This window comes from Arachis hypogaea, chromosome 2 (assembly GCF_003086295.3).
Source record: "Arachis hypogaea cultivar Tifrunner chromosome 2, arahy.Tifrunner.gnm2.J5K5, whole genome shotgun sequence".
In the NCBI taxonomy this organism is placed as follows: Eukaryota; Viridiplantae; Streptophyta; class Magnoliopsida; order Fabales; family Fabaceae; genus Arachis; species Arachis hypogaea.
Window position 1 is genome coordinate 88363543 of NC_092037.1, and position 11368 is coordinate 88374910.

General features: G+C 34.4%; 1 protein-coding gene across 5 annotated transcripts; it reads right to left on the reverse strand.

The window, feature by feature from the left end:
• Positions 1–658: 658 nt before the first annotated feature.
• Positions 659–7672, reverse strand: LOC112749795 (protein NRT1/ PTR FAMILY 8.1). 5 transcript variants are annotated; one of them, XM_025798187.3, is made up of 6 exons: positions 7526–7655; positions 7352–7434; positions 5809–5989; positions 5490–5707; positions 2458–3011; positions 659–1665 (listed from the first exon to the last, which is right to left on the reverse strand). In XM_025798187.3, the coding sequence occupies exons 3-6, from the start codon at positions 5930–5932 to the stop codon at positions 834–836; spliced, it is 1728 nt and encodes a 575-aa protein (XP_025653972.1). In that variant the 5' UTR covers positions 5933–5989; positions 7352–7434; positions 7526–7655; the 3' UTR covers positions 659–833. The 5 variants fall into 5 exon arrangements, with proteins under 5 accessions (XP_025653972.1, XP_025653979.1, XP_025653992.1 ...); XM_025798194.3 differs by lacking the exon at positions 7352–7434 and having other exon boundaries at positions 7526–7672; XM_025798207.3 differs by lacking the exons at positions 7352–7434; positions 7526–7655 and adding an exon at positions 6565–6728.
• Positions 7673–11368: the final 3696 nt, after the last annotated feature.

The window sequence follows — 11368 nt, forward strand, 5'->3', positions numbered from 1 at the left end:
GAAGAAGGAGAAAGAGAAGGCAAGAAACGAAAGAAAAGAAGAAGAAGAGAAAGAGGAAGAAGAACGTGCAAGAAGAAGAAGAACGAGAAAGAGAAAGCAAGAAACGAAAGAGGAGAAGAAGAAGAAGAAGAAGAAGAGAAAGAGGAAGAAGAACGTGCAGAAGAAGAAGAAGAAAGAGAAGGCAAAAAACGAAAGAAAAGAAGAAGAAGAAGAAGAAGAAGAGGAAGAGGAAGAAGAAGAAGAACGTAGACCTTACATCGCGTTTTTGGGGTTTATTCGTTAATTAACTTGTAAAGCATACAAACCCTAATGACTTGTATACAGAGCTTTTCTCATATATTATATAATATAATTAATTTAATTTTTCGTGCATCACACGAATCTTACTCTACTTGAAATAAAGTATTAATATCTTTCTCAATTCTAATAGGATTAAGACAAACTTTATGTCTAAATTCAAAAGAAGACAGAGCTTGACATCTATTGCCTTAAAGGCTTAGATTGTATACGAGGCATTTGGATAAATAATCGTGCATCAATTTAGTAAATATGATTTCAGCAAAAGATATATTTAGAACTTTTCATGCAGAACTCTAACAAATATTTCTCATTTGAAAAATATGAGCTCACTCCGAAAGAAAAGAAAAGGAAAAAAAAAGACACTAAAGGAACTTTTTTATTAAGAAAAACTACAAGCCACAAATAGCATCTACATAAATATCAACATAAAAGTTCATACAGCAACATCAAATCCACTAAAAAGACTAAACACAAAATACAATTCTAGAGGCTAGAGCAGATAACAAAGTAGTGGAACATCATATGCCAACATCTCAACGAACATTTGTTATCACCCTTTTGTATTTGTACCTCTTTGCAATCCATAGATACACAAGGAAGTTGAGCAAGCTGAGGAGGGTCAAAAGCCAAAAGAAGTAATCAAGATGGCCCCTATTCAGATTGTCCGGTATCCAACCAAGCCTTCCATGACTTGTGGTAACTTTTGTCACAATGGTAACAAGAAGGGTACTAACATAATTTCCCAAGGCCATAGTTGTTAGTGACAGAGCCGAGCAGAGACTTCTCATAGCATCAGGTGCCTCACCATAAAAGAACTCCATCTGACCGATGTTTGTGAAGACTTCCGCAGCTCCGACGAGGAAATATTGCGGCACTTGCCAGAAGATCGACATGGGGATGGTTTCGAGATCATAGTAGTTGTTTTTCCGGACCATGTTGAGGCGAACAACCTCTAGGATTCCGGCCACAATCATGGACACAATGGAGATGATGAGGCCAATGCCTATCCGTTGAAGTTGCGTGAATCCGCGCTCGTGTCCGGTGAACTTCCTTGCGAATGAGACAATGACGCGGTCATAGACCGGTGCCCAAAAGATGACGCTCAGAGTGTCGAAAAGGGAGAGGGAGGCTGATGGAATCTTGAATTTTGGACCAATATGCTGGTCCATTGTGTTGCCTTGTAGAACAAACATGGTGTTCATTTGAGAGTAGACAGTTGCAAAGGCAATAAGTGAAGCCCAAACTGGGAGCAAGCGAATCACGGATTTGAACTCTTCGACTTGTGTTACCGTGCAGAGCTTCCATGGATTCGGCAAATCCTTTAGGCGGTCGGAATCTGTCTCTACTGCTGCCTTATCCAAACATCTGGAAAACATAAGAATAAAAGAAAAATTTAGAATGAAAGTATAACCAGAAGATGCTATATGATGAAGTGCAGAATAGGAAAAAGACAAGCCCGCAATTTTACCTTTCTTCATCCCAGTTGAACTTTCAAAATCTAGATTCTATTACTGAGAATTCGACTTATTTGGCCCAGGGCAGAGCTAGCCTCAAAAGGGGGGCCAAAAAATAATTTTATATTTAGAATAAAATAAAATAAAATATTTAGGAAACTAAATTAAATTTTATGTATAATTTATAGAGAAAAATTGATGGTTGGGGGAGGTCACTGCCCCCCTTACCCTATATGAGGCTCCGCTTCTGATTTGGCCTAACTCAACTAAGGTAAATTTGAACTTAGAACCTCTTAGTTTAGGAAACAAATAAAGTATTTACTATCTTAATTCTTAACTAATACTCCCCCTGATCTAAAATAAGTGTCGCTTTCACTTTTTGTTCATTGAAAAATCAATGTATCTAGATAAGCCCATTGTCTAATTACATTAACTTTTCAATGAACCAAAAAAAATGAAAACGACACTTATTTTGAAATGGATGGAATACCATGTTGGTTACAACTAGTTTTCATCCCAGTTAAACCGCCAAAATCTAAATTCTATTACTGGAAACTCGGCTTATCTGGCCTGACCCAACTAAGGTGAATTTGAACTTAAAACCTTTTTGTTAAGGAACCAAATAAAGTACTTGCAACCAGTTTTGATTGCCTAATATAATTTATCATAATTAAGTAGTGACAGCATGGTGTGAATAACTCACTTAAGTTCTTTTGTGTGTTCAAGTTTGCGGCATCCTTTGATGGCAGATTCTGTATCCGAAGTCTCATAAAGAAGAGACTTATCCTCTGGCACTTGAACACTGAATTTCCTTGTGGCGGCGACTATGACTTGGCAAATCCTAGTAAGAGGGCTGCCACCAGGTACTTGCAGCCGGTACCATCGACTACCAATGAAGAAAAATATAATTGCAATGATCATGGCAACCGCAGGGACTCCAAAACCCCATCCCCAACCCACATTCATTTGTATCCAAACCAGCACTGAGGAAGCAATGAGTGCACCCACGTTGATGGAAAAGTAAAACCAGTTGAAAAAAGAGCTCTTCTTTTTCCTCTCAATGGTATCATTTTCGTCGAACTGGTCAGCGCCGAAAGACGAAACACACGGCTTGATACCGCCAGTTCCGAGAGCAATCAAGTAGAGTGCGATAAAGAGAGCTGCAGTTTGTCCTGTTGTTGGATGGCAATCACTTATACCGCGACACACAGGCTTCAGTCCAGGTGCTACAGCAGACAATGTTAACAGCGACATTCCCTGAAAAAAAGTAAATAAACAACCTACATTAACATTAACAGGACTTACACTCTTATATGGTAACCATTTTCACCCCAATAGGATGAAAGACATGAAAACTATGATGGAAAGAACAAAGAAGCAGCTGCAAATATGAGGAAACTAGAATAGAAATGAAGCTAGAGAAGAGATTAATACCAACTTCTGAAAATGTCAAGAAAGAGTGTAATAATCTTAGATAAACAGCAACAACAATTGACCAAGAAAAAATCCTTATTATCAAGCTAAAATATTTAGTTATGGGTTAAAATTAGTTTCATCGACAAATGTGTTTATATCTCCTTATTAGTGTCTTAACAACCAAACAAACAAACTACACCTATTCATGTATTCAAGTGTATCTGCATCTATGTATATGTGTCTTTTTGTGTGTGACTGTATCTTTGTTGTTTTGAGACAGTAAACAAACACATCTTAGACTTAAAATCTCATAGACATCAATACTGTAAAGGAAGAAGTACAGAATTAAGATAGAAGCAGTGAACAAAGTAGAATAAGGAGTGGATGATAGGTGGTTAGGATTGTAACCTTCTATAAATAGATGTGAAGTGCTATTAGTTATGTAACTCAATATCATTCTGTTGGATTCAATACTCAATACAATTCCAAAGTCTGCTATTCACTTCCTGTTCTAAGCATTGTTGTCAAACTCGCGAGTTAACTCGTAAACTCGTACGAGAGTTTACATACGAGTTTACTGCGAGTTTACGAATTTAGGTAGTGGAATCGAGTTAACTCGGACACAAACTCGTTTTTGAGTGAACTCGGGTAGACTTGATTAGACTCGCATAAACTCGGTAAAATTTGCGAGTTTGAGAGCGAGTTAGCGAGTTTGCGTTGGGTGCCCATTTTGGCAAGAAACGACGTCGTTTTGGTATTTTGGCCCCAAAAAAAAAACGAAAAAACGCTACCCACTTATCCTAAATCCCTAATTGGCTCGGTGGCTCCCTCTTCCCTTACTCTCCGATGTTCTCTCTCTCTCCCTCACTCATTGTTCTAACTTCACTTGTCTGCCGTTCATCGCCGTTCTCCGCAGGTTGGCGCTACTGCTCCTTCGTCTGCCCAGCTTCGCGCACAGCCCCGCCTCTCACTCTCTGCTCTGCTTCTTGCCTTCTCCTTATCTCGCTCTCTGTTCTCTTTTATGCACGTCGAGCCTCTGACATGTCCGCCGCGCTGCTGTCGATCCTCTATGGTCGTGCATAGTTGCATACATTCGTCGAGCCTCTGCCGCCTCTGTTGATCTGCTCTGCTTTGCTGCATCGTTCACCGTTTCTCTACATGCACAGCTGCATGACCTTGCCTCTTCTCCTCCTGCATGACTGCGCCGCTTCACTGCCTTCATTCAGGTATGTTTTTTTAAAAAGATTTCATAGTTGTTACTTGAGTTTATTACTGAATTTTCTAGTTGTTACTTATTACTAATTTTAATTTTTTAGTTGTTCTGGCCTCTGGGATTGTATAAATTATGAATGTTTGAATTATGATCATTGTTAATTCAATTTTTTGAATATCTAAATTCTGATCATTGAAAGCTATTGCAGTTACAAGTTTAGTAAATTACAGTGTTACTGTGTGTCTGTGTTAGTATATGATATAGTTCAATGTTCATAGTTGATTATTTGATTTAAGAGAAAAAAATTTATTTAGGGACAAACTTACTAATTTGATTATTTATTAGTGTTGATTTAGAGATAAAATGTTTGAAAATGTTGGTTCAGGGACAAGATGGTGAAGATGAGGATATTGATGCCATGGAAGATGAAGATATTGAAGGATTTCAGTTTGACTTTTAGTTTATTAGGACATTTACTTGTTATTTTGTTGTTTTCTTTTTTCCGGTTGTGTTATTTGAAGCTTTGATTGTGTGTGGGTTCTATGTTAAACTAGATGCATACTTGTGAATGATTTAAATGTGTTCTAAAGTACTTGTTACAATTGTGGTACTATTTTAATTTATTATATGTTTTGAAGTTGAACTTATTAATTTTGAATACCTGAATTTGAGTATATATATATATTTAAAAAATTCATAATAGGCAAACTCGTACGAGTCTACAAGTCTACGAGTCGAGTTTAGGTCAGCTCCACGAGTTTACTTAGACTTGCGAGTTTGACAACCTTGGTTCTAAGAACTCAGCTTCATCCATCTTAGTTTCTAAGGGAATTTCTCACCATTGCTGCATAGCAGCATCCATCTTAGATCAGAGAGATCAGTTCTTGACAAATACCAACTTCTCAAGCATCACAAAAGAGTGTAAAAAAGTATACATTAAATAATTGACGAAGAAAAAATCCTTATTATCAAGCTGTTGCTTTCTAGACTTGAAAATCTCAGACATTAAAATATGGACTCGTATTGAGAGAAGGGTGCAAGCTAAATGCCTCTACTATAATGTGAACTTTAACAAATACAAAAGTCTGATATTGAACAGAACTTACAATGACATAGATGGTTGAGAAGCTGGCTATTGTCCAATATCTCCCCATGTATGAATCAGCTAAGAAGGCTCCAAGCAATGGTGTGAGGTAGCACGTCCCCGACCATGTTATAACAGTGTTTGCAGCAGCAGCATTTCCAAGGCCAAAACGGTCGTGGAGATAGTTCACAAGGTTCGTGCTCATGCCATAGTATGCCAATCTTTCGCAACATTCGTTACCTGCCATAAATTAGTCCAGCATCTGAGGATCACCAAACACCAACACAGGGATTGATATAAGTTAACTATAACTCGATGAACAGAGAAAGAGAATCCAATACCAAGAATAAACCGGCACGCCTTCCACTTTCCAGTTTTTTTCTTGTTGGCAGGTCTTTTATGAATGTCAAGTGTTCCATCATCTGTATACACGGGATCTTCTGCCACATTACGTATACCAGCCATAGTATAACTTTAGATTCTTCTTATGTTTGTTACCTACAAAGCTTGGTTTGTAGGTTCCTGAAAATAACAAACAGATAATCGGATATACAAAGTTAAATCATAAATGAGAAAACTATAGAGGAAAATTAACCAAATTGGAATCAAGAATTTTCAAACGCTTGATTTTAGTTTACACTTCTTGGAAAACATAATGGTTGGCAACTCTTTTATCATGTGAATTATTAGGTAAGAGTAAAAAACAGAAGAGAATTATATATTAAGCCTTGAGTTGAGAAACCCCATCAAAATTGATATTACTTCAATGGAAAGAAATGATGAAATGCAAAATACTATTGACATATATAAAACCAATATCAGAATTAACCACTTCTAAATGAAACTTTATTTTATGATTCACAATCACATCATTAACACTATAGAAAGAAGGTGATTGATATGGTGCTTAAAAGTGTTTGCCTAACTTACCAAAAAGGGTTAAAAATCAATATTTAATTTTAAAAGTATAAAAGTGTTTGCCTAACTTACCATCAACTTCATATTACTTTTACTATAAAGAAAACAGAAAACACAGAACTTCTCATAAACATAAACCAGTAGTGGAATTGAATGGGATTTTCTATTATGATCAAAACCTTAAGACTATTACAGATTGGAGTACTGAAGTAGAACAGATCCCCTAAATTCAAACTTGGATTGAGAATAATAGGGGCTAAACATTTTAATTATTTTAAAGATATGCTAAACTCTAAAATAATATTAATAAAGTTCATAAAGAAATTTTCCAATTGCAAAATGCGTTTAATGATATCACAAGGACCCAAAATACAAAGCAACCGCATGATAGCAACACTTACCAGAAACAAAAGAAACCGATATGTAAAATCTTTTTCTTTTCTTTTCTCTTTTGGCATCATTAAAGGGATAGAATAATAAGTTGTGGGTATCACTCGGTCAACATCAAGATTCTTGGATCATAAAAATTCCACATAGTTTTATAGGTGACAAAAATGTTTGTGGACCATACTAGTATTAAAAAAGAAAAAAAATGAATAACCAAAAATTACATTGAGAACAAAATACATAATTATAAAATACTCCATCCAAAACATACCTGCAGCTCCAAAGTGAAGCCCAGATCATCTATTCGTGGCAACAGAAAATTCAAGAAAACGTACCGAAACAAACTAGGGCATCTTTTTCAAAAATAAATTAATTAATTAATTAATAATTTGTGACATTCCTAATACTCTAAAGTTCTGTTCTTGAAAACCCTATTCGTGGATTTTCGAGCAAGAATAAAATTATAAAATTATAAAACCCAAAAATAAAATTAAAAATAATACAAATCAAACAATTGGATAACATAGATAACAGAGACATTGTGACATTAAACAATTTAGATTAAAAGATTTTAATTACCTCAGAACAGAAAAAGCTTATCGTGCATGTGCCTCTTTTGGTGGTAACTTTTTAATTCAGTGGTACAAAAAGGGTCTTTGAATCTTAGAAGTTAGAAGTCAAAAGTTAGAAGAAGCATTCGTATATTTTATTGTAACAGAGAATGTGAAAATAGAAAAGAGTAAGAAATCTTACGTAAGTGTTGATACTTGATAGTGATACAAAGATGATGAGAGAATTTGTATGGAGCAGAATGAAGAATTGTTATTTGACTTTTTCTTTACCGAGTCTCCGATTCTACCGCGAACTTTGTTATTATATTCTTCCTCGTACGCTGACCCTTTCCTAATAATTGAAATTATATATACGACAAAAGAATTTGTGTGATTTTACAAATGTACCCTTCAACTTCAGTGTAACTCTTTCTAAATTTTAATTTTTTAATTAAATTTTAACAAATTCATTTCGTTTTAAATAATGTATATAATTGATTCAATATTGTCAAATTAGTTATTTTCTTTCTTCCTTTTTCTTCTAAAAATTTGATGGAAGTAAATTGAATTTTGGATCCGCATATAAAGTTACTAAATAAATTAAAGAAAAATCAAAATTACCAGAATTTTTTAAATGAGTTTTTGCTATGTGAATCTTTTTTTTTTGTATTATTATATAAATTATTTTAGAACTTTGTAATTTAGTTTAGCACGTTAAACATTATAGAGCGGGACGATTTATAATTTGTTCTAATTTCAAAGAATAAGCATAAATCTTTCCACCTAAGTAGGTATCCACAAATCGTTCCAAAGAAAATTTACATTTTTTAGTCCAAAACACAATAGGCTGAAATGATTTTACGTGAATTTTTTTTATTTATATAATTTTTTTAGTCACTTTTATTGATATATATTTTTATAAAACTTTTTTATTATTTTTTATTTAATTTTGTATAATTTTTACTGTATATTTTTAAAATAATATATACTTTGTTATTTCTGTTTCTTTTTATTTAATTTGACATGTCAAAATAGAGAATACCATTAAAAAAAAAACAAAAAGTAATAAATATAATGCATCCACCAAAAAAATATTTCCATTTATCTTTTGCTACAAATGATATGGTATTTTTTATCTTTTCATTTTTGTACGCGTTTATGTTTATCTTTTTCATGTCATTTTCTCCTTCTCGGACAAATGAATAAATGATACATCAATCACAAGTTACTATTATGGTTTACAAAATTACTTAATACTTGCTATCCAAAATAGATCATGTCATGTCCATCGTTCATTTTGACTTTCAAGACAAAAAGACAATTTTACATTATTTTCATATGATGGTGATGATGAACAAAACAACATAGTTGTGATTTTAAGGGGAAAAAAGACAATTTAATATAATTGAAATAATTGGAAGAATATGGTATTCATGAATGTGTTAGTGTGAAATAAATCCTAGCAACAGCTGTATCATCGGTTTAGATTACTATATATAGAGGTTTTTCCTTAACAACTAGAGGGACAGTGAATTTGCAAAATAAAAGCAAGGACCACTTTGAAATTAAGAAAACCTTTGGGATTTATATGCAAAAGTAATAAAGTATACACCTAGCTACTTCTACTTACCACGTGTTTAGAGATTTTTCTCGTCAAGAGACAACTCATGCAAAGTTTATAGCTTTCTAATTAATACAAAGAGGAAAAGACTGAATGAATGTTTGTATTTGGACATTTCTATTTCTTCACCTACCTACCATCGAACTGAGACCACTTTATGGGGAAAATGCATATTGAAATCAAATTCTTAATATATAGAGTTTGTTTCCAAATCTGTTGAAAATTAGAGGTTATGGAACTTCTCTGATCTCCGGCATGAATTTATTGAAACAATTAACTTATCTATTATCTATATAAATATCTCTAGATAATAATAATAATAATATAAATAACTTTTATAGGAGTTGAATAATAATAATAATAATAATAATAATTCCTTAATTCTTTACTATATGACATATGTTACGAGACCGCTACAAGTCCAGTCCAACCACTCGCCAGGTTGGGGCAACACCCTCAACCCAGGCCCAAACCAATCTCAAGGGAACTCAACGGGTCGGCTCTCAGACACCCGACCCAAGTGACGTATGGCCACAGTCCCGGCACGGCCTAGACTTCGCCCAAACAAGACGGTCGGGTCGGATTCATCGGAGTGGGACCCGAATCTCCGACCCGACGATTAGGGCAACCAATGCTCCCCCACGTGCATAAGAATAGCGCAAACATTCTAGACAATGGGCCAGATTACCTTTAGGCCCACCCAACACAGTATATAAGAGGAGAAGTCAGCACTTCCCCCGAGGTACGACACATTTTTACCTAATTCGGCCATCTTCTTATATGGACTCTGACTTGATCGTCGGAGTGTCCTTGCAGGTGGCCACCCCCGTACTCCGCTCCACCTCCAGCGTCGTTAGCCCACGTCAATTCTCGCTCCACGTCAACCGTCTCTCCCTCTCCCCTACTCATCACCATCCGACCCGTCGAGCACCCGAGAACATCAGGTATCGAACAACATATATAGTTGAATGAAGATTGTGTGTATATATGTGTGTCTGGGGATAAAAGAAGTTCATAAGTAGACTAAGACAAGTGACTAACCACTACCTTCTAGCAATTCGATGCAAGTAGTATGTTCATTTCTTGGTGTGGAATGGGGATTTCAAAAATAAAATAAATAGAGATACCTCTACTCCTCTAGTCTCTATATGGGCAGGATCTTTATTTTTTGTGGGTTGATTTAGTCCATGAGAACAACCCATTGATTCGGCCCAAAATCCAATTTGAAGATCTATTCTATCAATAACATAAAAAGAAAGATAAACAACATCCCAAAACAATACCAAAAAACACATCCCAAAAGAAGAAGAGGAAGAGGAAATATTACAATCCAAGACCATCTTCGGAAAAAAAAATCCCAAAAAAATAATAAACGTATGAGATAAATTAAAGTATTGGGTTAGTTATTGGAGAATATCGTGGACGACAAAAAAATTAAAATATTACAAAACATAACCAACTTAAATTTGATCGAATGATTAGCTCACTCGTCCGCTTAAGTAAGTGTTGATGGTTCAAATCCTATGTTGTATATAAAGTTACTCATGAATAATTTTCTAAAATTAATTTGACTATTTACTAAAGAAACGAACGGTTCACAAGTTTGACGCATTATACTTTAGATATATTATTCTTGTTTAATGATATCATTAAAGTTATGATTATAAATTTATATACGAGTGTGTTTAAAATGTAAAACAATTATGTGAATTGCAGAGATTTGGTTGTATTGAAGGTTTGATTTTTTTTTGTGTCAACTAAAGGTTAGAATTTTAAAATGCCTTTTTCTTACTTTGTTTTTGTTCAGGATTCAAAAGGCCAACCCCCCAAAAATTGGTTCAATTTACAATCTGAAATCCTTTTAGCACGCTAGCTTGCTAGGGCAAGGCATCAATGTTAGTCACGGTGAAACCTAGAAAGGCCATCACTCATAAGGAGTGTATTATGTTTATGGCCAGTACAAAATTGATGGGAGTTTACCTCCAATATTTGAAGCAACACCAATATCTTAAAAGATTCACCTCACAAGTAACACAAACGATAAGACAAGAACAGTAACTCCTTGTCTCTCGCAGACTGCCAAAAGAAAGCTATAACAAATCTAAAACCACCCACATTTTATTTATATATATATATATATATATATATATATATATATATATATATATATATATATATGGACTATGATACGTATACACCAAAATAGTCAGCAAAGTCAGCCACCACTATAAAATACATGCTGGAATATAAATACACGTTAAAAATAAATTAAATCACACTTATATTTATACACAAATATATTGGTGGTTAATTTTAATGGCTGATTTTGGTGTACGAATAGTATTTTTGTATATAATTATATATCGACGCCGGTTGTAGCATTATATTTTACTAAACGACGAATAAATTGGAACAGTCCTCATG